The following is a 23,095-nucleotide window of genomic DNA, read 5'->3' as shown; positions in this document are numbered from 1 at the left end:
ACATCATTGCTTTCATCTCTGCTCCATCCTGGGAGTGAACACAGGGATAATAGCTATTATTGAACTATTTATTGAACATTTGCCATGTGCAGACTTTGTAATAAATGCAATGCATTTCATATCCACCCCCTCTATGAATAGGTAATGTACCTGTGATCACTCACCTGCTAAATTATAAGCTGAGATCTGAACTCACCCTGTCCTTAAAGCCCATAGACTTAATTACTATTCTCTATCCTCTATGGTGAACACATTACTTGCTAATTTAAAGAGTTGGTTAAAGTTTCTCAGTCAGCTCTAAAATCCCTTATGTAGTAGTGACCACATCAATATATCCGCCTCAAAAATTTAGTGTTTCTGAGGAGCTGTGTCTGACACTCTTGGCTGAGTGCCCACGAACTGTACCCAACAACAATTCCCACTCCCTATGTTCCTTCTCTAGGCCGTGCCCACAGTAAAGCTGACAATGCACGCATGTGTTTTGGTAGCCCCTGTGTAACTAGGAGTACCACCTCTGGGGCTCAGTCCTGGCCAAAGAGACTGTGGGAAAATTTTCTGAGGGATTTCTGGGGAAATATTTTCTTCTTGATGACATGAGAAAGGCAAGGTAGGAAACTCTTTCTCACTACTCTGTCTATTCCTTTGCCCTCTTGGGACATGGCCACATAAAAATATGATATTCTGAACCAGGGAAGACCCCCTACAACCCCTACAGGGGAAGCTAAGAGAGAGATTTTGACTCCACACCTGGCACTATGGAGTTGCCAAACTCTGACCATCTCCAGACTTCTTATTAAACAAAGCAATACATTGTCTTATATTTCAAGCCCCTGTTAGTCAGGGTTTATATTACTTGCAGCCAGACACAGCCTCACTAACATAGGACTCAGTACTACTACTCCAGAGAAAACATCTGGAGTGTGTAATAAAATCCCTACTCTGCTTTTTCTGCAGGATATGGACAAATTATAATACAAGGAGACAGCAGCCTCGTTGCAAGGGGTTTTGAGAGCTTGTTACAGAAACCAGGAGGAATTATTCTGGAAAGGATGATGACGGGGTGTTACTATAACAAGTGTCCTACGCTTGTAGAGCTCGCTGGTTAATTAAAAACATGGCCACAGATTCTTCCCATCCCTGTGTGCATATCACTTTGCAATGTGCTCTTTCCCTTCCTACTACTTAGTGGTGAAGTTTTCCTCTCCATCCCTTAAATCTCTGCTTGACCATCTGTAGTCGTTTCACCAAAAACTGGGTGGCTTAAAACAACAGAAAGTTATCCTCTCATAGTTCCGAATGCTAGAAGTCTAAGATATTGGCAAGGCCTGTCGTGGCCGGTGTGGCTCAGTTGGTTGGAGCATTGTCCCATAGAGAAGGGGGGTCAAACTCATTTTCACTGGGGGCCACATCAGCCTCCTGGTTGCCTTCAAAGGGCTGAATGTAATTTTAGGACTGTATAAATGTAACTACTCCTTAGCAGTTAAGTGAGAGCTCAGTGCTGCCACTGGGTAGAAAGAAGCAAGATGCCGGGCCAGATAAATCAAGGTGGAGGGCTGGATTCAGCCCTCGGGCTTTATTTGCCACCTGTGCCATAAACCAAAGGGGGTCACAGCTTTGGTTCCTCATCGGGGCACAGACCCAGGTTGCAGTTTCAATCTGTAGTTTGGGTGTGTACGAGAAGGCAACCAATCTTTGTGGGGTTTTTTTGTCTCTTTTTTTCTTCTTACAAGGATAAAAGTCATATTGGATTCAAGACCACCTTATTCCACTATGACTTCACTTTATTTTAAGTAATTACATCTGCAATAACCCTATTTCCAAATATGGTCACACGTTAGGTTCTGGGAAGGACTTGAACTTGGGGGCGATGGGCGTTGTCTAACTCAGTACACCCAAGTGATTTGCTGTGGCCAAAAGGATATGAGAAAACTTCAGAATAGAATAAATTATGACTCTCTGGCATCTTAAGACCACCATGTGAAAAAGCCCAGGCTGGCTCACTGGAGGAAGGAAGGCCGTGTGGACCAGAGAGGAACTGTCTCAGCTGAACCGCAGGCCTGCCAACTGCCAGACATACGGGTTAGACCTTTCTGGATCATTCGGCCATAGACGAGCTAACCATATTGGAAGAATTACCCAGTTGACTCACAAAATTATTAGAAATAATAATGCTTGTTATTTAGGATGTTTGTTCTGCAGCAAACAATAACTAATATAGGCTTTATGGTGAAAAAGATTTAATTTATGTTTGCTATTTTCAGGGAGCAGAATGGTCTGGAGATTCTTGCCAACTTTGAAGTGCTGTGGGTTGGGATTGATTTTTTTTTGAGCAGAACCTGAAAGTTACGGTCAGATTTCAGTTAAATGTGACTGATAACTTTCAAATAACTGGATTTGTCAGCCAATGTATCTCACGGCCACCCGAAGGGAGTGTTGTAAAGGTTGATGTCTTGTTTGGGAGGCTGAATTAGAACCTCTAATATCCATTTGAAGTCTAAGGCTTCAAGGAGAAGACTTTTAAATATTAGAGTTTTAGAAATAGGAAGCATTTATCAATGACTTTTAATGCATTGTCCATGCCAGAAATTGTGAGAGTGTTCACGCCAGCACACTCTGTAAGGTTCCCAATGTCTTAGCACACATACTCTTCCCAAATTGAGTCTTTGGCCAGGGTTTGGAAGGGAGCCTTTGGCTTCGAGTTCCCTCACTGCCAGGGAAATTTCATTTCATCTTTTGTAGCTCCCAGGGCTAGAAACACTTTAGTTTTTTTGCCAACTGGTGACTCAGTGTGTACTATCTTGGGACTGGGCCAGGACTGAAAGTGGCAGAATAAGCTATAGAGCCGCCACACCACCCTCTAGAATAATGTCATTTATCTCTTGACGTAACACTGAAAGGAGGATAATGGAAAAAGCCTGGGAAACACGGACAAGCTGGCATACTGAGACACTTGAGACGGCTGCTAAGAAGCACAGGTGTCTGGGATGGGCATATTGAGATGTGCTACTATGCTGACTAAAACCATGAAGAAGATTTACTTTATAAATATACTAGTTCTGTTTTATTGGCTGTTATGAGACCCTTGTCAGGCTTTAGCAATAAGATTTTCTTTGCTCTCTCAGGCAAACCAAAACCTTTTTCAAGCTTCAGGTTCTTGGAGAAATTGGTTTTAAATGACCGCTAAACTTTTATCTAAGGGTAAAATTCCGTTGCTGTCTAGAGGCACCACTCTCAGATATTTAAAGCGAGGGCTAAAACATTCCTGAATTAATTTATATTTCATTTGGAATGCTGAAATAATAATTGATGGACTCTTCATGAATGCCTGGCACTGAGAAAAAAAACTTTCCATCCATTAGCGTATGTGTTTATCACAATGACCATATCATACAAGGGAAACACCTGAGGCTTAGAATTGTCACAGAAGTACAAAGTAAATAGTTTTCTTTGCTTCGGTTTTCTCATCTTTCAAATAGATATTTATCCTACTTAAAGCTTAGCAATTTTGTACATATTCACAATTACTGGCAAAGAATACACAGAAAACAACACCCTACTATTTTGTAGTCTGCAAATTACTTTAAAATTCTTTCAGTATTTGCACATGTGTACAAGTCAACTCTAACCTATGCTTTAGGGCTGGTGTCTTAAGGACCCTAAGAAGAATCAACAACCCTCCAGAGGTAACGGTTTAGTGTCTTAGTTAATTTGGGCTGTTATAATGAAATCCATAGACTAGGTGGCTTAAACCATAGACATGTTTCTCACAGCATTGGGAAGTTCAAGATCATCATGCTGGCCTGTATGTTGTCTGTTGAGAGCCCTCTTTCTGGTGCGCAGAAGCTCACCTTCCTGCTTTGTCCTCACGTGGCAGAGACAGAGGACTCTGGTATCTTCCTTCTTTTTAAATGACAGCACTAATCCCTAATAGAGGTCATGGGCTCCACCCTCACGACCTCTGAACATGATTATCTCCCGAAGGCCCTCCCTTGGAAATACTATCACACTGGGGATTAGGGTTTCCATATGTAATTTTGGGGGAACACATCATTTAGCCCATAGTAATTAGCATTTTAATTATTCTTCTTCAAATTTGTCTGAGAATGTACAGCCACCACGGAAAGAAGTATAGAGGGTCTTCCAATAATGAAAAATAGACATAGAGCTTCCTTATGACTCAGCAATCCACTTCTGGGTATATATCCAAAGGAAATGAAATCTGTAACTTGAAAAGATGTCTGCACTTCCATGTTCTTTGCAGCATTATTTACAATAGCCATGATATGAAAACAACAAAATGTTTTTGTTGTTGAATGGACAAGGAAAATGTGGTGTTTGTATACAAAGGAATGTTACGAAGCCGTAGGGAAGGAAGGAAATCCTGCGGTTTGTAAAAGCATGGAGGAGCCTGGAGGGTATGACACTCAGTGAAATACGCCAGAGACAGATAAACACGGTGTGATGGTATACTTCTCTGTGGCACCTAAAAAAGAAAAGAAGGGAAACAAAAGAAAAAACTCTAATGTTATAGAAACAGAAAGTAGAATGGTGGGGGCCAGGGGCTGGGAGAGTTGGGGAAATAGGAAGATGTGGGTCAAAGTGTCCAAGGTTTCAGTTCAAGATAAGCAAGTTCTGGGCCCCAATGTACAGCATGGCTACTGTAGTGAACAGTACTGTGTTGCACTCGAAATTCATTGGGAGTAGATCCTGAGCATTCTCATCACACACACACACGCACACAAAGAGTTAACTGTGTGAAGTCGTAGATGTATTCATTAACTTGATTGTGGTAATCATTTCACCATGTATATCAAATCATCATGCTGTATACTTAAATGTATACACTTTTATTTTTCAATTATTCCTCAATAAAGCTGGAAAAATATTTATGCCCGAGAGTTTGTCAACTGGGATAGTGATGGTGGGGCTAATTTTTCCCTTGATGAATGACTGACATTCAACATACATGACTCGTTGAGTTTGCACGGACCGAATACTCTTGCTCTAGCTCTGATGTCCGATAACATCTTCAGTAGCGGAGGGCTAGCTTCTGGCCCCTCACCCACCTTGCTGCTCTCTGATTCATGGACATTTCTGTCTCCTCACCCAACTTCAAGGCTGACCAGTTCTCCTTTCAGAATACATCTGGAGCACAAGCAGTCCTCAGCGTTCTTCAGAGTCACGGCTGAGCTGCTCTTGATCCTCTTGAAGGTTAGAAGATTCATTACCCTTTAGTTCCAAAGTCTCTTCTTGCTCTACTTCCGTCTTAGCCAGTGTCCTCTTGCTCAGTGTCTGAAGTATCTGTACCCTTGACTCTAGGAGGTCCTGCCACACCCTGGGACATTGTCGAAACAGGGGAAGGGGTGGAAGCCTCTGCTGTTCACAGAGTGGAACCTCACAGCCCTTCACTCTTTAGGGAATCAGTCCCCCCTGGAATGGACTCTCTTTCTACAGCACTGTGGAAGCCCCTCTCCTCAGATAATCAGACCTTTGTACCTGAGCTTTCAAAGCAAGGCTTGCTAATTTTTTTGTCTGGTGCAGAAGATGGTTAATCCTATCAAATTCTTGCGCTAGGTGGGTCTTACAAAGCATAAGGACGTGAAGTCAGGGCGAGGGGGACTTTTTTTCTTCTACTTTTCAAGTTCCTTATAGCAGACATTATGAAAATTCTCTCTCAAGAAAGAACCTAACCACACATGTAAAGCCATCCAAAGGCAAATTGACATGAATTTTGGTTTATTTGATGTTTGGTATTATCCATGTTCCACTAGAATAGGCAAGTCCATCTCAAACCAAACCAAACTAAACCAAAGCAAAGCAAAGCTAAACCAAACTCTCTACATTCTGCTTTGCCTTAGAAGGTGTCAGCAGCTCTTTCTTGACTATAGGAAACTTACAAATTTCTGAGCTTGGCTTTTAAACCTATCCAGTAATTTGATCAGACCCTTATCTTTGTCTTCTCCATTACTCTCTTTATCTCTTAATTTGTAAGTCTCCTGACTTGGCTTTTCTCAACTGTATTCTCTCTGTCTGCTTATTAATATAGCTTTTTAAAGCTAAATAACATCCATTCTTTAAGTTCTAGCCCCAGCTCCTCCTCCCGTGACGAAGTCTACTTTTGTCTATGCCCACAAGGCTTCCCTCTGTAGTACGATGGCTTCTAGCATTGGCTTTGACATTGACTTGTTTACCAGCCTGCACAGTGCTCGCTTATTCTTTCACAGAGGCGTCTTATCATCTCAATCAGACTTTAACCTTCCAAGCAAGGGGCCTGGGATTAGGCAGCACATATTACCTCTCTCTTATATCTTCAGTAGCATTTATCCCATTGCTGTACACCTAACTGATTTAGATCCTAATTCACAGACACGCGAATAATTGAGAATTAATCGTCCTCATCCCTAACCACATGTACAGCCCATGTGGGAACAGGCAATAACTCCACACTTAAATATTTGCTGATGTTGAAAGTCGGGGGCAACCCTTTCCTTCTTGGCAGCTATGTTACTACACCTCTGGGCACTGCAGATCATGCTGCTATCCGACAAGGGATACAGAGAGAAGCTGAATTACAGTTGATGATACAAGATCACAGCCGAAGTCAGTGGCAAATTAAAGGCACGCAGTGTAAAACTGTGAAAGATAGGCCATCATACATTTGAATATTTTCATAATATAAATTTTTATCTTTTAGTCCTAACTGTGCCATCTGTAATTCTGTGCTCATGTCTGGTGACATAAAGAACACATATGTCTGGCTCCTTTCCATACCCTCTTCCCCTTACATTAGCCGTCCTGTAGAAGATGGTGCGCAGGGCTCAGTGAGTGAGCGAGGGGTGCATTTGTCTTCAAGCCGTCCATGCCCCTCTCTTCCTATTACGCCCTGTTCTCTGATAGTCACTGCTGCGGTGAGCTATTTTTAATGTAGGCAGAGGGTTTATTCCTGCCTCTCTTAGGGCACATCATTGTCACACACTCTTCAAGATCCACTTTAAGTGCTTCTGGAGAGTCTTTCTAAACCTTTCCTCCCTCTTTGCTGCCCCCTAGAGGATGTGGTTCCCTGAAGTCTGCAGTAATAGCTGAGGTTCAGAATGGTGCAGTGCTCTTTGATGAGAGTGAATGATTTATCTTATTATTTAATTTTTGAACCCTTAAGTGTGCCTCCCCGAACCACATCCAGTTTGAAAATTGCAAAAGAAAACTGAAAACAGATTAAAAAGTATAGAAAAGTAGAAACTATTTTGCCAACATGACAGCCAGAAACAAACCAAAAAACCCTTTAAATATATGCTGAACAATTAGCTGTTAAGTCTAGCCTTGTAATCCACTTTGATCCTTAATAAAAATGAATTATTAATATTATCTAATTGTGAATGATAGAGGACTGCAAATAGGAAGAATTTCCCAAATAAAAGTTAATGTTAATTTTAGGTTTCATGCATGATTTTGAAATAAAGTATATACTTTTATTTATAGGATATCAGTTTCTTTCCATTGCCGTTAAATAAATGTTGAACAGCATTTTAAAAATTATTAGTCTATGCAGGGTACAAAAGACAAGTCAGGTGTCCCTAATGGCAGGTGACCTCCTTTATCCATCCACCATTGGCATTATTCCATAAGCTTTCTTGAATGTATGCATACATGAATTATTGAAATGAAATAAATTCATACAAATTTGATACAAAGAGTTCCTCTCATTTGATTTTTTTCCTGCCCATTTTCCCTGGGTGATTGAGTATGTATGTCACCTGAGCAAATGATCTTAATTCTCCTTATGCGTTATTTATCCCCAAATTCATGTACCGAAATCCTAAGCTTTTGTACCACAAGTGCAACTGTATTTGGAAACAGGGTTGTTGTAGATCTATTGTAATTAGCTAAGATGAAGGTCTATAGGAGTAGGGAGGGTCCTAATCAATTATGACTGGTGTCCTTATAAAAAGTGGGGATCTGTTACAGCCATGTACACAGGGAGAGCGCCATGTGGAGACAAGGCAAGGATCGGGGTCTACAAGCTGATGAAAGCCACAGGTTGTTTGCAAACCATTAGAAGCGAGGAGAGAGGCATGGAGCAGATTCTTTTCCATAGCCAACAGAAAGAACCCACCCTGCGGACACCTTGATGTTGAGCTTCTAACCTCCTGAACTGCGAAACAGCACATTTCTGGTGCCTAGGCCAACGAGTTTACAGTACTTGTTTTTGGCAGGCCTAACACCTGATGTAATTTCCATCATTCAACGAAGAGAAGATAGATCCCTGTTGTTGAGATGGAATGACTCTGAGATTTTCTCTATTTCATCTGGGACATATGATTACAGCACTACTTTCAAACAGCCCTGGGTTTTAAGAATTGAAGCAAAACGTGGTGTATATACTCAGGTGGACTGAGTGCTATTGAGTGAGGCTTTTGGGGTTGAATGTTTAACAACACAGTTTTATTTTCTATGTATAGTTATTCCAAAATGTTCTAGCATTATGTATATACTTTATAGATACCTGTATATACTTTATATGCATAAAGTTTATATATATAAATATATATAAAGTATATAGAAGTATATATATGCTTTATATGTATATACTTTAGGATGTGTGTATAAGCATAGATACTTTGAAGTCTTTGGTAATTTAAGTTCTGATTAATCTGCTAAAAGTAAGAATGTTGGCCGGTGAGTTTCCTTAATCTTTCTTCCTGGAAACACAGTATTTCAAATTGTTTATCAGCCTGAATAATTTTATGGACTGTAATGTTTAACAGTGCCAACAACTTGCATCTGAAATGTATTTTTAGCCTGCGTGGTCAAGGTCTGAGGAGCCCACAGAACAAAGAGTACACCATGGACCAACTTTTAAAGGTACCTGGAGAACACCCGGTGTTGTTGAGGGCTATGATTAGTCGGCATGGATCTCACAGGATTTCCTCACGTTTCTCCCAAGATTAAAAAAATAAAGCCCATCTTTCCTATTACACTTTGAAAATAAGAGAAGAATGCATACATGAAAAGACTTTGGTATCTCAGAAAATGTCTTGTCTGCAATGGAAATAAACAGATGCTCCTCTTCTTGAGATGCATCTTCAAGACCTCGATGCTTATAATTAAAAAATAATGTGTCCACGCATTGTGATTTTTGACTTTGGAGCTCATGTTAGAACTTTTGATAGTGTAAATCCTGCTTGGTGGGTATTAATTCACCCTGCAAGGAGCATGGCATGTTCAGGATTTTCTAAATGGCGTATTTCACTGTATACTTTAAGTACTGTGCTTGTACCTTTTAAAATTGTAATTTATTGTCTAGGTATGTCTACCAGGTTTGTCTAGGTGTGTTTACTAAAATTTTAACTTATTCTCCAGGAGACCCATATCTGTCCCCACCCATTTCTATCTACAACCCCTCTCTCCTATACCTTCTAGTTACTTTGAGGAGCATCTCAGACTTTATAGCATTTGGTCTATGAGTATTTTAGTTTGTACCTATAAAATACAACAAATTGCTTAAAAAATAACCACAACACCATTGTCACACCTAAAAAAATTGATTATAACCCCTTAATATTAAGAAATATCCAGTCAGTGTTAATGTCCTTGATTGTCTCACATACATTTGGCTCTCATATGTCTTTTAAGTCTCTTTTGATCTATAGATTCCCTCATCTCTTTTTTTCCCTTAGCGATATGTTGAAGAAAGCAAATAATTTGTCTTGCCAAGTTTCTTGAATTCTGGATTTTGCTAACTGCTTCCTTGTGGTGTCATTTAACGTGCACTTTTGCCTCTTGTGCTTCCTGAAGATTGGCAATTAGGTCCAGGAGGGGTGTCCATTCTTTTGGCGTCTCTTGGCCACGCTGGAAGAAGAAGAGTTGTCTTGGGTCACACATTAAATACATTGCAACAGATATTCACAAAAAAATCTCATAATGTTTTGAGTAACTTTACGATTTTGTGTTGGGCCACGTTCACAGCCATCCTGGCCTGCATTGGACACCCCGGATAGAGCCCTGGCTTGACGGTTCATCTGACTGAGGGCTTTCCCTTCCTTTTAGGACTACATCACAGATACTATCTGTCTCTCTTTTTGATGTGATATTAGTAAACATTGAAGAGCACTGCTCATTATTATTATTCTGTTTATTTTATTTTTAAAAAATATTTTATGGTTTATGCTATTATAGTCTTGCCATTTTTCTCCTTTGCTCCCCTCCACCCAGCCCCCCTCATTCCCATAATCAAGCCCCACAGAGATATCCACATCCATGGGTTATTCACATATGTTCTGGGACTAATCCCTTCACCTTCTTTCAACCAGACATTTGAAAAATGGTGCTTTAATATTTCTCCATCATTTAATAGGGAAATTTTATACTTTCCACTTTATATACCATAGTATATTTATACAACTATACAATATTCTTTGATAGACCTTAAGTTCTTTGAGAGTTTATGAGATTTTTTATCAACCCTTAAGCAATCCTAAGAAGTATTTGTGGTAAAGTATCACTACCCCCATTTTACAGAGAAGCTAAATCGTGTGTCTAAAATTTCACGGCAGAGCTGGCATTTTAGGAAGCAGATTTCCTGACTCCTAGTTCGTGCTCTGTCCTTGCCGCCTCACTAATGAGGCGCAGAGATGGTGACCTTCCATTTGGAAGGGAAAGAAGGGTTCCGTGCTTATGAAATTCTGCGTGTGCGGAGTGTGCGCCACATTGTTTATCATCCCCCCCAAAACAGAGGTGATGTGAACTCGAGAGCACCTACAGAGAGGGAGGCAGGCTGACCGTGGCGTCCCTGACTGCCTTCCTTTCTGCGGCTCTCCTGCTGGGGAAGGATATTCTTGGCTTTTGTTGGCTTGGCTTTCAAGGGAGAATAGTGTCTGGTTAACATACACACAGATGATAATACTGCCGCCCCGCTTTAAAATTCATCGCCTATTAGAAATACTAAGCTACTTAGAAAAATATAAAGTGCTCAAATTAGAAAAATTAAACAGGTCAATGAACAGCAGCGACTTTAAAATGGTCATAAAAGTCCTCCCTGTCACCAAAACTTTGGAGCCCACAGTTCGTTTCATAGGAAGTTTCTACTAAATTTTCAAGAAGAAAATTGACCTTACAGGAATGCAATCTTGACTCCAATACCAGATAAAGGTAATAAACTTATAAGACAATATCACTTGTGAATGTATGTTTTAATATTCTAAATTAAATATTAGCTAATCAAACATTTGGTTATTAAATAATAACTCATTATTCAGATCAAATTTATCTGGAGGATGCTTAGAAAATTCACCATATTAATAGACATACAAAAAAGGGAGAGAAAAGAATATGACTATTTAAATGATTCAGAAAAAGCATTTGATAAATGTAAACACTATGCATAAGGATATGTTAAAGACTAGAGAGACCATGCTAATATAAAATGTCTAGGAATCGAGGACAAGCTCAGAGTTTGCTAATGCCTTTGTCCCACCACCGTACTTTTTTTGAATTTCCTCTTTCATTCCCAGAAGTCCATTAAGGAAGGCAGCAAGGATTCTCTTAAAGCATAAAACTACTGGGCAGAAAATGGGCAAAGCAGAGGATGGGTTTTAGCAGCAGCTTTTCAAATAGACAAGGGCAGAGTGGATTGAAGAGAAGGGAAGCCAATACAGAGATGACTTAAAACCAAGCCAGAGACCATTACTTGCCTGGACATGTTATTCATTTCCTAAACAATAAATCTCTATAAGTTTTAATTTTTGATCTTGTAATAATAGAACTTTTTGGGGAAAAAGCATCCTCCTCTTTCAGTGGAAAACATATTCTAGTATTTCAGTAGAAAAAAGATCCTCCTAGCCAGCTGCAATCACAGTTAGCACTTTAGTGTGTAAAGACAAATACACAATCTGGGGTAAATTACACTTCCAGTTGTTCACATGGAAAATACCGCAATAATTAATAAATAATAATACAAGACTAAGCTCTGTGTTTTGCATGCTCACAACTATAAACCTACCTATGTCCCACCCTGCATACTGTGGAGGAGGGAAAAATTCATAATCACAATGGACTTCTATCTGTTTTAATGAAAAAAAACATTATTGCCCCCAGCATTTACACTAACAGTTTTCCCTTCTCTCTCATTCATGTTCATTCTTGTTGGGAAGGGTCACAGATTCAAATGGCCATCCTCAGACAGGTCTGGGGAAACAGGCAAGTTAACAGGGAATGCTTGGACTGTGTGGTCAGGGGAACGCAGAATGTTCAGGGGTCTGAGGGACAAAGACCTCTGTGGACCGCCGGATTGCAGCCCTCAGTTAGACTGCAGCTCTCATCCTTATCACAGGTGCTGCATGCTTGGGGAGGCAGATATAGAGAGCATTTGCACATGAGACAGGAATATTTGGCAAGAAACAATTCTCTGGCATAGTATGTGGTACTATATCTATGGCCATAGCATGCAGAGAAAGAGAAATCTCTTATGATGCTGGGGGTGTTATATCATCATCACCATGATCTCCCTTTTCAAAGTCATCTTGCTTTTATATTTACAAGTGTTACTAGAATCTGCATTCCATTGTTTCTCACAGAACCCTTGGATGCAAAGCAGGAACACTGTTGTCCATAGTTTACATGTGCGGAGGTTCAGTATTCAAGTGCTTGGTAATCTACCCTTTGGCTCATAGGTATTAGGTGGCAGAACTGGAACTCACAGTTGTGGTGCTGAGACACTGTAGTGTGCATCTTCTAGTCACACTGTCCCTTTCATCATTCTCTAGCATGACACTAAAGGGGCCCAATTACAAATTGCTCTAGACCCCTCGCTATGCTTTCCATTCATCTCTGAGATAAAGAGAGTGATGGCAAACTCTCTGCAGAGGACAGAGGCTGGGACAGGTAAACCTTTACAATTGTTGGCATTCTGTAGAATGAGGCAGGCTATGGACTGGGGAATAGAAGAAGCAGTTCCAGGAGAAACAGGAGAGAAGGAAGCACACCCCTAACAGTAAGCAGAACCCAGAGACAGAGTTGGAAATTCTGTGGCATTCCAGGTTTTGTGCGCAGTCACCCTGAAGGGCCGATTGCATTCCCATCCTTCCCACAGCTTCATTGCTCAACTCCTTCTTGGATTATTCTGAGATAAATTCTTCCAACAAACTCTCTTTGTGTTTAAGCATTAGATGCAGGAAGTTGTTATTAGACCTGAAATGATCTAATACAGCTTTACACTTTCTGGGTCCAGCAAGTTTTAAACATTAATTTTTCTCTCATGAGATTTTCAGGGACTCCATCATATATTGAGAAACTTCTTGCTTGTAGTGATGCATTCTCCTCTAGCTCATCACTTACTCTCTCCTCAGTTACTAGGACTTTAACAGGTCATAAAGGATATGTCTCATTGTCCTTCCCAGTGGGTCTTTTTGGGTGGGACATAATGTAATATACACCTTCACAGGTTCTCTCCACTGGGCATGGCCTATATCTAATGCACTGGGGACACGAGCATGTGAAATGCATATGCGCTCTATCCCACCAAATGCTTGTATATGTTGAACAGGCAGCCACCTCATTTCCAACACAGGCTTCGAGTCTGTGTCAGTTCTCATAAGTCCCCACCACCAAGTCACTCCTTTGGAGAGAAAGTTTCTTCTCCAGCAATCCTTCATAGAAATAGAAAAACTGCTATTGACAAAGCCAGCTTGTACCAAAGAAATTGAGGCAGGCAGGATGGCCTTGCAGAAGAAAAATGTATGTAGTATATCTATATAAATGAGAAGGAAAATCCTTCAGTTAGAGGAGGAGCCCTGACAGATGTGATTAATCAAGAAAATCTGTGACGCTGTGCCCCAAAGCTCTGTTATTTAGCTTTCTGTGTGGTTTAGAAAGAGATGTGGCTTCATCAGTAAAGGATGGTTGGTTTATTTGTGTTATTCTTGTAACAGATCTCCTAATACATTCTTTTAACAGAAACATATATAACTGTGTGTACTAGATGGCAGTTAAATGCACAGACACTCAGAAAGGCAAGTCTTCAGCCATCAGACTCCTGCTATTGCCTTCGATTGTGGATAAAACTCCAAGACTCTAGAGCCCAACCAGGTTGAGTGTTCATTCATTTGACTCGACCTATGCTTGTGCATGACCACAACCTATCTGCTCCCCAAAGATCATAGTTATTGCCCTCCAGTTGTAGAAATAAAGATTCCAGGCCTTAGGGACAAACAACTACCTTCCTGAAGAAAACTCTGCCAGTATAAGAATAAAGTATAAGGATTATTTTTAACCTAATAAGGGGAAACCCATCAAGTCCTCTGAGGCCATTGCAGCCTGTGCCTCAGCCACACCGTTTGTCTCCCTGATCTTCCTGTACTAGAGTAAGACCACTCATTTAGCTTTACTGGTTTCTAGTGCTAAGTAACACATTTGGGACTTCCTTAGGAATGCGTAATTTCCTTTCAATTCATTTCTTTTTATTCACTATATTGTTCTGTGCTCATAATTTGCCACAATCTAAACTGTTCCATTGACTCAACAAGGTACTCAGAAACAGCCCAGAATGCACGCAGCCTCTGAAAGTGGTAAAAGACAAGGAGCAGATTTTCTCCAAAAGCCTNTACGGGGAAACCATGGAGTCCTCTGAGGCCACTACAGCCTGTGCCTCAGCCACACCGTTTGTCTTCCCGCTCTTCCTGTACTAGAGTAAGACCACTCATTTAGCTTTACTGGTTTCTAGCGCTAAGTAACACATTTGGGACTTCCTTAGGAATGCGTAATTTCCTTTCAATTCATTTCTTTTTATTCACTATATTGTTCTGTGCTCATAATTTGCCACAATCTAAACTGTTCCATTGACTCAACAAGGTACTCAGAAACAGCCCAGAATGCACGCAGCCTCTGAAAGTGGTAAAAGACAAGGAGCAGATTTTCTCCAAAAGCCTCCAGAATGAACATAGCCCTGTTGAAACCTTAAGTTTAACCCCATAAGACTCTTTCAGAGTTCTCACTTCTAAAACTATAAAGCTATGAATTTGCTTTGTTTTAAATCACTAAGTTCGTGGCAGTTTTTCCTCAACAACAATAGAGAACTAATACACTAGGTGAGTAATTATCATTGCTCAGTCCTTCCTAAATATAATTACTGCAGGCTTATATTTCACAAAATGAACATGATTAATCTATATTCCAAAGGCTTTGCTTTTTATTTCTGGAGAAAATAATGAATCTAGTATCATTGAGGAAGGAGTATTTATTTGGGACATTTTAGTAGAGTTACAGAATCTCGGGACATGAGAGTGTTACTTCCACCAAATGCTCCAAAAACAATGTCAAAGGACCTTCCTTTGACAGCCATGAGAAGCCATGGGAGGACTTGAACCTTGTACACCAAAGGCAATGCACAGGCAGAGCAGCTGCTTTGACAGCATGGGCTGGATCAGAGGCCCTTGTGAGCAGGGCAACCTGCCTCTTCTTCACGCTGACCCTGGTCTAATCCATGAAACCCCTTTCTCCCTGAGGTCACAGCCCACCCAGTTCTTCCCAGCTTCCTCAAATGACCTTCATTTAGCATCCATGGGTTTGGTGCTCTGACTTTCTCCCTATCCCCTCTCCACTCACCTCTTAGAGCATAATTTTCTTCTAACAAACCATCTCTTGCAAATAAGTACCTTGACTTTCACTACTCAATCTGCTTCGTGGACTAACCACACTTTCAGAATTTTCATAAAATAGGGATCTCTCATCTGTACCACTGGTTACATTCAAGACCCCTAGAAGGAGTCACATTTCTTTAATTCTTCCATGACCAATTTTGTTGTTTAGGAGTCAAAAAAATTAATGAATACTCCCATAATTTTCATATTAACTGTGTAGGAGATTTACATGAACAAAATGTACATTTAATTCTTCCCTCCTAATGAAATATTCTAAGACATAAATAATTTGTTAGAAATTAGATGAGACAATTAGGGCATGGGGAGTAGTNCTAGAAGGAGTCACATTTCTTTAATTCTTCCATGACCAATTTTGTTGTTTAGGAGTCAAAAAATATTAATGAATACTCCCATAATTTTCATATTAACTGTGTAGGAGATTTACATGAACAAAATGTACATTTAATTCTTCCCTCCTCATGAAATATTCTAAGACATAAAAATTTGTTAGAAATTAGATGAGACAATTAGGGCATGGGGAGTAGTAAAGTGTAAAGGGGGACAAATGTACTGGCAGAAGGTGACTTGATTTGGGGTGGTGGGCACACAGTGCACCACACGGGTCTAGTAACATAGAAATAGATGTGGAAACCTATACGATCCTACTGACCAATGTCGCCCCAATAAATTTAATAAAAATGAAAAGAAAGAGAAAATGAGCAGAGTATAATATTTCCTTAACTAAAATTTTATAAATGATGCCTTATTCTGTTTATAATTTTTAAAATTCTTTCTAGGCAATAATGATTGATCGATATATTTATTTAGTGTGTCAGTTTATAGACCATAAATGTTATATTATTCTTATACAACATTCAAAATACTGAGTTTTAGAGAAAATATCAGAAACTCTTCCAGCTTGCCCAAACCACACAAAGAATGTGTGTATAGTCCTGCAGTTGTATTGCTTTAAGAAAGTTTAGAAACATCATGGGTCACGTTCCTAATTATGTGCTGCCCATGCGTTGCCCTAAGAGCTCATCAAACAGTCCCAAGTCATCTTGCAGAATCTGCTATTTCGCTCAACATGTTATTGTAAACACACAAATTAGATAGGTTCATTGGTTCAAGGTTCAAGAAATTAAAACCAAACTCCCATAAAATGTCATGGTGATACAAGGGTGCTAATGAATAGAGGAGAATGAGAGATCCCTCAAGTAGACATCCACTGAACTAAAGAGAGGAAGTTTTAATAAGACTCAGAGAACTTGGATAAGTCAGTGCTCATGGGCCAAGTCATCATTACAGACATCTGGAGATTTGTATTTGTAATATCCTATAAATCCTTATATTTGTAATTGCAACACTTCAAAATGTAAAACTGGGAGGTTTCGTGTATAGCATCATGTTTTTAAAATTTTACACAGCTGAAACAGAGAAAGGCACCATTCGTATGTTAGTGGCTTTGGGCCAGATGCTTGATTTCTCTGACAAGCGGTCGTCTGAAAACAGGCATTATAATTTTCTTGCTTATTTCACGGAATTTTGGATACATTGAAGTAAAAATGTGCATGAGAAAACCTTCTGCAAAATGCAACCCATTCTAAAAATTCAATAGTATTTTTATTTTTTTGTCTTGAAATATTAGAATAATCATCAATAGAAGCACACTAACCACAGATGTGCATGCACATACATCGATGAAGGAAAATGTTTAATTTGGGTTTTTAGGAAGGAGCCACCAAATCAGAGTATGCGGTTTAAATATTTCCCTCCTTTGTAGTATTTGTCTCTATATAATAATTTTAAATTTGTAGAAAAAGGGGGAATTGAAATTATAAAACTACAGTAGAAGATTCTTACAGAGTATACAACAAATTATACAAATTTGAAGATGAGGCCAAGAAAATATCACTGAGTGAAATTCAATTATGTCTAAAATTTAATCCCATGAGAATAAGTTAGAAAAAAATAAATGACCTTAATCATCTGTATCACTGACGCATCCTAAGGGGTTTTGGAAATACGTTGCTGCTGAGAGCAAGGAATATCTCAAATCCAATCCTGCAAACAGGATGACGAGAGCCATGAGCTGTACAGTGAGTGTTTCTGTCATTTGTCTTCCACGAGGTAACAGTAACTGTTTTTGAAAAACAAAAAATAATAATCTTTCTAAAATACTCCTTTAGTGAGGAGTAAAATCACTTATCTTCATAGAAATATCTTACAGCAGAATCTCCTAAACATAACTACAACCTGCACCCACACCCAAGTGCGCTGATCGGGTTTCTGGGCCTGATCCTCGGCCAACTAAGCGATGCCTCAGAAAACCCGCAGGAAACACGTCTGTCGAGGCATCTTTAGTTTGGCTCAGGAAGGACCATGAGCCAAACCATAGACCTCACAAACCATAGATCAATACGTGTCTTCTTTGTTCCCCTCATTAAATATTGAAGACATAAAAACATTAGGGAATATATTTATTAACTTCAGGCAACTGGATGAATTTCCCCTTTACACTCAAGGTCAATGATCCTCAAACTTTAATGCACAGGGTGTGGCAGAAGCAACACCTGCTTGAGTGTGGTTGGGTGGGTAATAACATGAGTGTGATAATTTATGGTGTTAACTTGAACACTTCACCTAAACTACCATATGGTGTGCTTGAGTGTGATAGTGTTATGTTATAGATTAAAATACTTACGAATTTGTAATAAAATGTTTTGTAATGAAAAGGGGCATCATTTGTGCTGGACCCTGTATGTAAGAACATCCTAAAGAGCTTCTAAAAAAGGCATATTTCCAGGCCACTCTTAGAGTCTAGGTTTTCAGATTTCCAGATTGGCCTCCCCTGAGCATTACAGCTTTGTCATCTCTAAGAGCTGGAAAAGTCAAGCACCTGGATCTGAAGAGCTATAATCTAGACCAGCTGGAGCGAGTCACCAAGGAATCAACCAACCCCCAGCTACAAGGCCCCCGGAGAACCCAGATGACCTTTCTTTCTATGCCTCCTGGTCCATCGCTCCCCTTAGCAACTTTGTTCAATATTGTCCATACCCCGTAGCTCAGAAATCTATAAGGTAAATGAACTGATAATGAAAATGAAAATTTATTCTAATATATATTTTATAGACAACTTTCTAAATCAGTGCTGCTAAGAAGTAAATTGTTTTATGTAAATAATTTTGATGATTGTTCTCTGCACAGTTGAAGATTTTCCAGAGCACATGAACGTGCTTAAGGGAACAGGAACAACAGAAAGGGAGACCAATGGAGAGGAGGCAGAGGGATTTGCAGGGTCTCTGAAAGGTTTTATTCGTATTTAGAGTTTTCTTTCATAGTCCAAGTTGAGTGCTTCAAGATTTTATAACATAGAACAGGAAAAAGGACCTGTTTCTTCCGTCATAGTTCCTTGCTTCAACAAGATCGCCTGTGCATTGGGAGCTTAATCAAATAGCCAAGGTACAACTCCTCACTTTTTTCCCTAAAAGAAATTGCTATGTCATAGTTTTGTCTAGTTAAGTTCGCTGCTTATTTTCTGAGGGACATGGAAAATATACAAAGATCCAGGGAAGAGTCATATCTGGCCCCATACCCATGTATGAAAGGAATTGAAATGCAACTTCTGAGTTTAGCCCCTAGGACTTCTCTGCTACTNGCTTAATCAAATAGCCAAGGTACAACTCCTCACTTTTTTCCCAAAAGAAATTGCTATGTCATAGTTTTGTCTAGTTAAGTTCGCTGCTTATTTTCTGAGGGACATGGAAAATATACAAAGATCCAGGGAAGAGTCATATCTGGCCCCATACCCATGTATGAAAGGAATTGAAATGCAACTTCTGAGTTTAGCCCCTAGGACTTCTCTGCTACTACACTGTGGGACATACATGGAAAACTACTCAGTCATTCAAAGACATATGCCTGAGACATTTATCATCACTTATGATAAATGCATCCCTTAGCAAGCAGCGAGTATCCAGGTCAGCTCTCTATCCAATGCTCTGTAGGTTGCATTGCACAACTGAAGGGGGGGCTGTTCACACAATGATACAAATGGAGCCTCTTCAAATAGTGCAACTGGCAGCCCTGATCCAAGGTAGGAGTTCCTTTACCTTATGTTTTACCCTGGAGAGATCAGAGAACATTCCATGAAGATGATGGTGGTGATGGTGAAGCTGATAATAATGGCCAAGATTCCTGAATACCTAGAGGATACTGATTATCCACATAATTAGAAAGAAGGAGGAGATAGTGGGTCCTTTATATTTAATAAATAGAGAGTCCTTCCAATACTAATAAAACATTAAATATCAGACTTTGAGAGCCCTCTGCTAGTAACCACTATTTTCCTCTTACAGCAGAGGGTGTAAGGAATCCAGTAAAATCATTGGAAAATGAGAGCCTTGTTGAATTTTTTTCTCCCCACCCCCAAAAAAGGTCATGGAACTATGCATAGAAAAATATTCAAGTCAATATTGTAAGTTAATTGAGTACTAATATTTTGGCAAGTAAGTTTTTATATTTATATTTCCTATTTTCAAATTTATAGTACCATCAAATTAAAGTCATAAGGAAGAAAAGTTTTTCTCTTGCAGGTTTTGAAGATTTAAAGTATCAACTCATAATAAATAACAGTTTTTGGAGGGTGGATATTTGAACAAAATCAGACCAAAGTACTAAAATTGGTCCAGCAGTTTTGTAAATAATGCTCTAAACCCTAAAGCCTTTGAAATCATGACAAGTTAAATTAATGACAATGAATGAATGGTTTTGAAATGTAACTGTTATATGGTCTTGGTCCCCCCTTCGCAGAAGTAATTTCTACATTGGGTGAGACAGGGAGACCACTAAGATGCTCTCACCCTGACAGTCACATGTCTGGGAATCTGTACAAAATTGTTCCGGACCTGGTAAAACGCAGTCATCTGTTTCTGATCCACGGTTCCCCGCCCTCACTCATAACCTGTGAACCCTTCACAGGTTTTGTACGTCAAACTGACCACTGACCTGAACTGCTTTACCCTTTAACTTCTATTTTAAAGTCACCATCATGTGATATTTCCGTGTACTTCCTTTGAGATGAAAAAAAAGTCAAATATCATTTTAAAAATCCTTTCTCCCTAATGTCAAGGCATTGAATAATTCATCACAAGATATCATTTTATTTAAATATTAAGATTAATATAAAATGCTATTACAATGAAAAATATTGGTTAGCTATTTTAGTGATAGTGGTTATGAATTTTATCCTTGAAATATATGCCTGTTTTTAACAGAATATCATTTTATCAATACTTCCAGGCAATTTCACAAAACTGTCTTAATATTAGGTCATTGCCAGAGGCCTGGGACCCGAATGATACATTCCTACATTACTCTGCAAAATCTATCCCATTGTAAGGGCAATCTTTTACTATGAAATCTAGATCCTCGTCTCTACTCTTACAGAAGAAAAACTTTTCCCAGTGCTGCTCCAAGAGTCCTTAGGAGCAAACTAATGGAGAAATGCAACACAGAGAACCTGTGACCTCCGCAGGAATGGGAGGGTCAAGGTTGACCTTCCTATCTTCACAACATCCCAACTGAACCCACCCCACCCCCTGCATGCAGCAAGCACTCATTCTCTGGTTTAAATATCTGTACAACTGGTGATGAACACTAACCTGGTGTCTTAAGAATGATCAACCAGAGATTAATGTCCAAGTTTTGCTCAGATGCCTTGAACACTATAGTGTGTCATTTTTCTTGGCTAAGAAGCAGATATGCTGTTTCAGTCATTACAAGCTGAAAGAATAGGCCACATAAATGGTGGAAATTTGGCTTTGAGAGATCCATCTAGTTTGCTAAGCACAGTAACCTGTTTTTAGTCAGTGGCTTTGGAGGTAATATTTTAGATGGGAAAGTGACCCATGAAGTATGCAGGAGTCATGAATGAGAGAGGCTTGCTTTACGCTGGAGAACTGAGTGTTGTTCAGATGGTGAATGAGGAACAACTTCAGAAGGAGAAAAAGGCAATGACTTACCTGTAATACTTTGGTCAGGTTGTTAAATAGAGCTTGGCCAGCACTCACTTTGTGTTTCACACCTCTGACTGTGCCATTTTTGCTTAAAATGTTGACTCTTCTTGTACCAAAACCCTTTTCACTGGCAGCCCTGGCTAACACCAACAAGTTATCCTGCTCGTTCTCATATTCATCACTCTCTGATCCTATGTGGCCATTGGGCGGTCCATCAGACTCACTTAGTCCATCTATGCCACAGATACTGGCACACTCGGAATCCAGAGAGCCCGACGGTGGCCCGTCCTCATACACCTCCTTCAGAACTCGTCCGCTGTGAGATGACGCGATCCGAAAGCGGACTTTCCGTGGCCTGTCACTTTCCGGCTCCATCTCCCTTTTGAGCATGGTCACACCCACTTACACTAACAGTTCACATAATGCTCGATCCCCTGTTATTGCTTTAGTCCACCTGCCGTATAGTAGTACCAGAACTCAACTCCAGTGACAGCAGCACTCATATGAAGCTAACATGGAAGGGAAAGAAGATTCCCAAGAACTTGCTGTGCGTCTCTGCTGTTAATAATGAATGTGTGTGTGCTATGGTTACCTTTAAACTAAAACCTGCAAAATGATCCCAGCCATTAAATATTAACTGGTTATGGTGGACTCTTTAACAGGACAAGTGCAAGAAGGTGGCATGCAATGAAAAAGAATGTAAGTATGAGCAAGGAGATGAAATACTTAAGCTTTAAAGCCAATAGTGAATAGTGAGTGTTGAAAAGGGTCTTCCTGACAGAAATATCTCTATGTTCCTTGTCCAGGGCAGAAGCCAGAGATAAAATAAGGAGTCAAATGTAGAGTATCAGAGGTGTTGATCTTGTCACAGTGCTTATTTCTTCCTTATTTTACTCTCAATGAGCACTTTGAAAAGGGCAGTGGACATGCTACTCCTCTCCATAGCATGCTATATAGAATCTATGCTGCATGGAGCTGCCACAGGTAGTTCTTACATCATCAGACTCCTTCTACAATGTATGATTTTCAATCTACATCTTCATGTACACATGTTTTTTTAAATAACTTTTTAACAGACTGTGAAAAGAGAGAGGACTTTTTTTGCTCTGTTGGCTTTCCACTTCTGCTGGTAGAAAGCACTGTTCTCTTGAACAGAGGGGAAGGGTTTGGAAAGGAAACACACGGAACAAGGAAGGAAGGAAAATCCTCCAAGCCTGCCAGATCAGCCCGAGCAATCCACGTGATGAGTATTGATACATACATCTAAATCACCCATGCATGGAGAACAACGGTCCTCCTTACGCTATGCCCAGTGTACGTTCTGCCACCTTGGCAGGTCCCTGAAGAACCTCTTTAGACAGAAGCCAGGCTGAAACTTACACTCGAGTGAGTGCCCCGCCCACTTGCCTCCCCAGAGGGAAATGAAGCAGCTGGCCCTCACACCACACC

General features: G+C 39.9%; 1 protein-coding gene across 1 annotated transcript; it reads right to left on the bottom strand.

Moving 5' to 3' along the window:
* Positions 1–5,163: 5,163 nt before the first annotated feature.
* On the bottom strand, positions 5,164–22,036 carry LOC118999659 (glutaredoxin domain-containing cysteine-rich protein 1-like). Its single transcript, XM_037064366.1, has 2 exons — positions 21,653–22,036; positions 5,164–5,325 (listed from the first exon to the last, which is right to left on the bottom strand). The coding sequence occupies exons 1-2, from the start codon at positions 22,034–22,036 to the stop codon at positions 5,164–5,166; spliced, it is 546 nt and encodes a 181-aa protein (XP_036920261.1).
* Between the last annotated feature and the right edge of the window lie 1,059 nt (positions 22,037–23,095).

The sequence above is a fragment of the Sturnira hondurensis genome, unplaced genomic scaffold (genome assembly GCF_014824575.4).
Source record: "Sturnira hondurensis isolate 20B ecotype Veracruz unplaced genomic scaffold, ASM1482457v3 Scaffold0015056, whole genome shotgun sequence".
In the NCBI taxonomy this organism is placed as follows: domain Eukaryota; kingdom Metazoa; phylum Chordata; class Mammalia; order Chiroptera; family Phyllostomidae; genus Sturnira; species Sturnira hondurensis.
Note: the sequence above shows the minus strand (reverse complement) of the source record. Positions and strands in the feature narration are given on the sequence as shown.

Excerpts from the sequence above, each read along its gene's own strand:
- LOC118999659 (XM_037064366.1), bottom strand. The coding sequence starts at position 22,036 with ATGCTCAAAAGGGAGATGGAGCCGGAAAGTGACAGGCCACGGAAAGTC. Across the intron at positions 5,326-21,652 it reads ACCTGACCAAAGTATTACAG|GACCTCCTAGAGTCAAGGGT; the intron begins GTAAGTCATTGC and ends AGGGTGTGGCAG.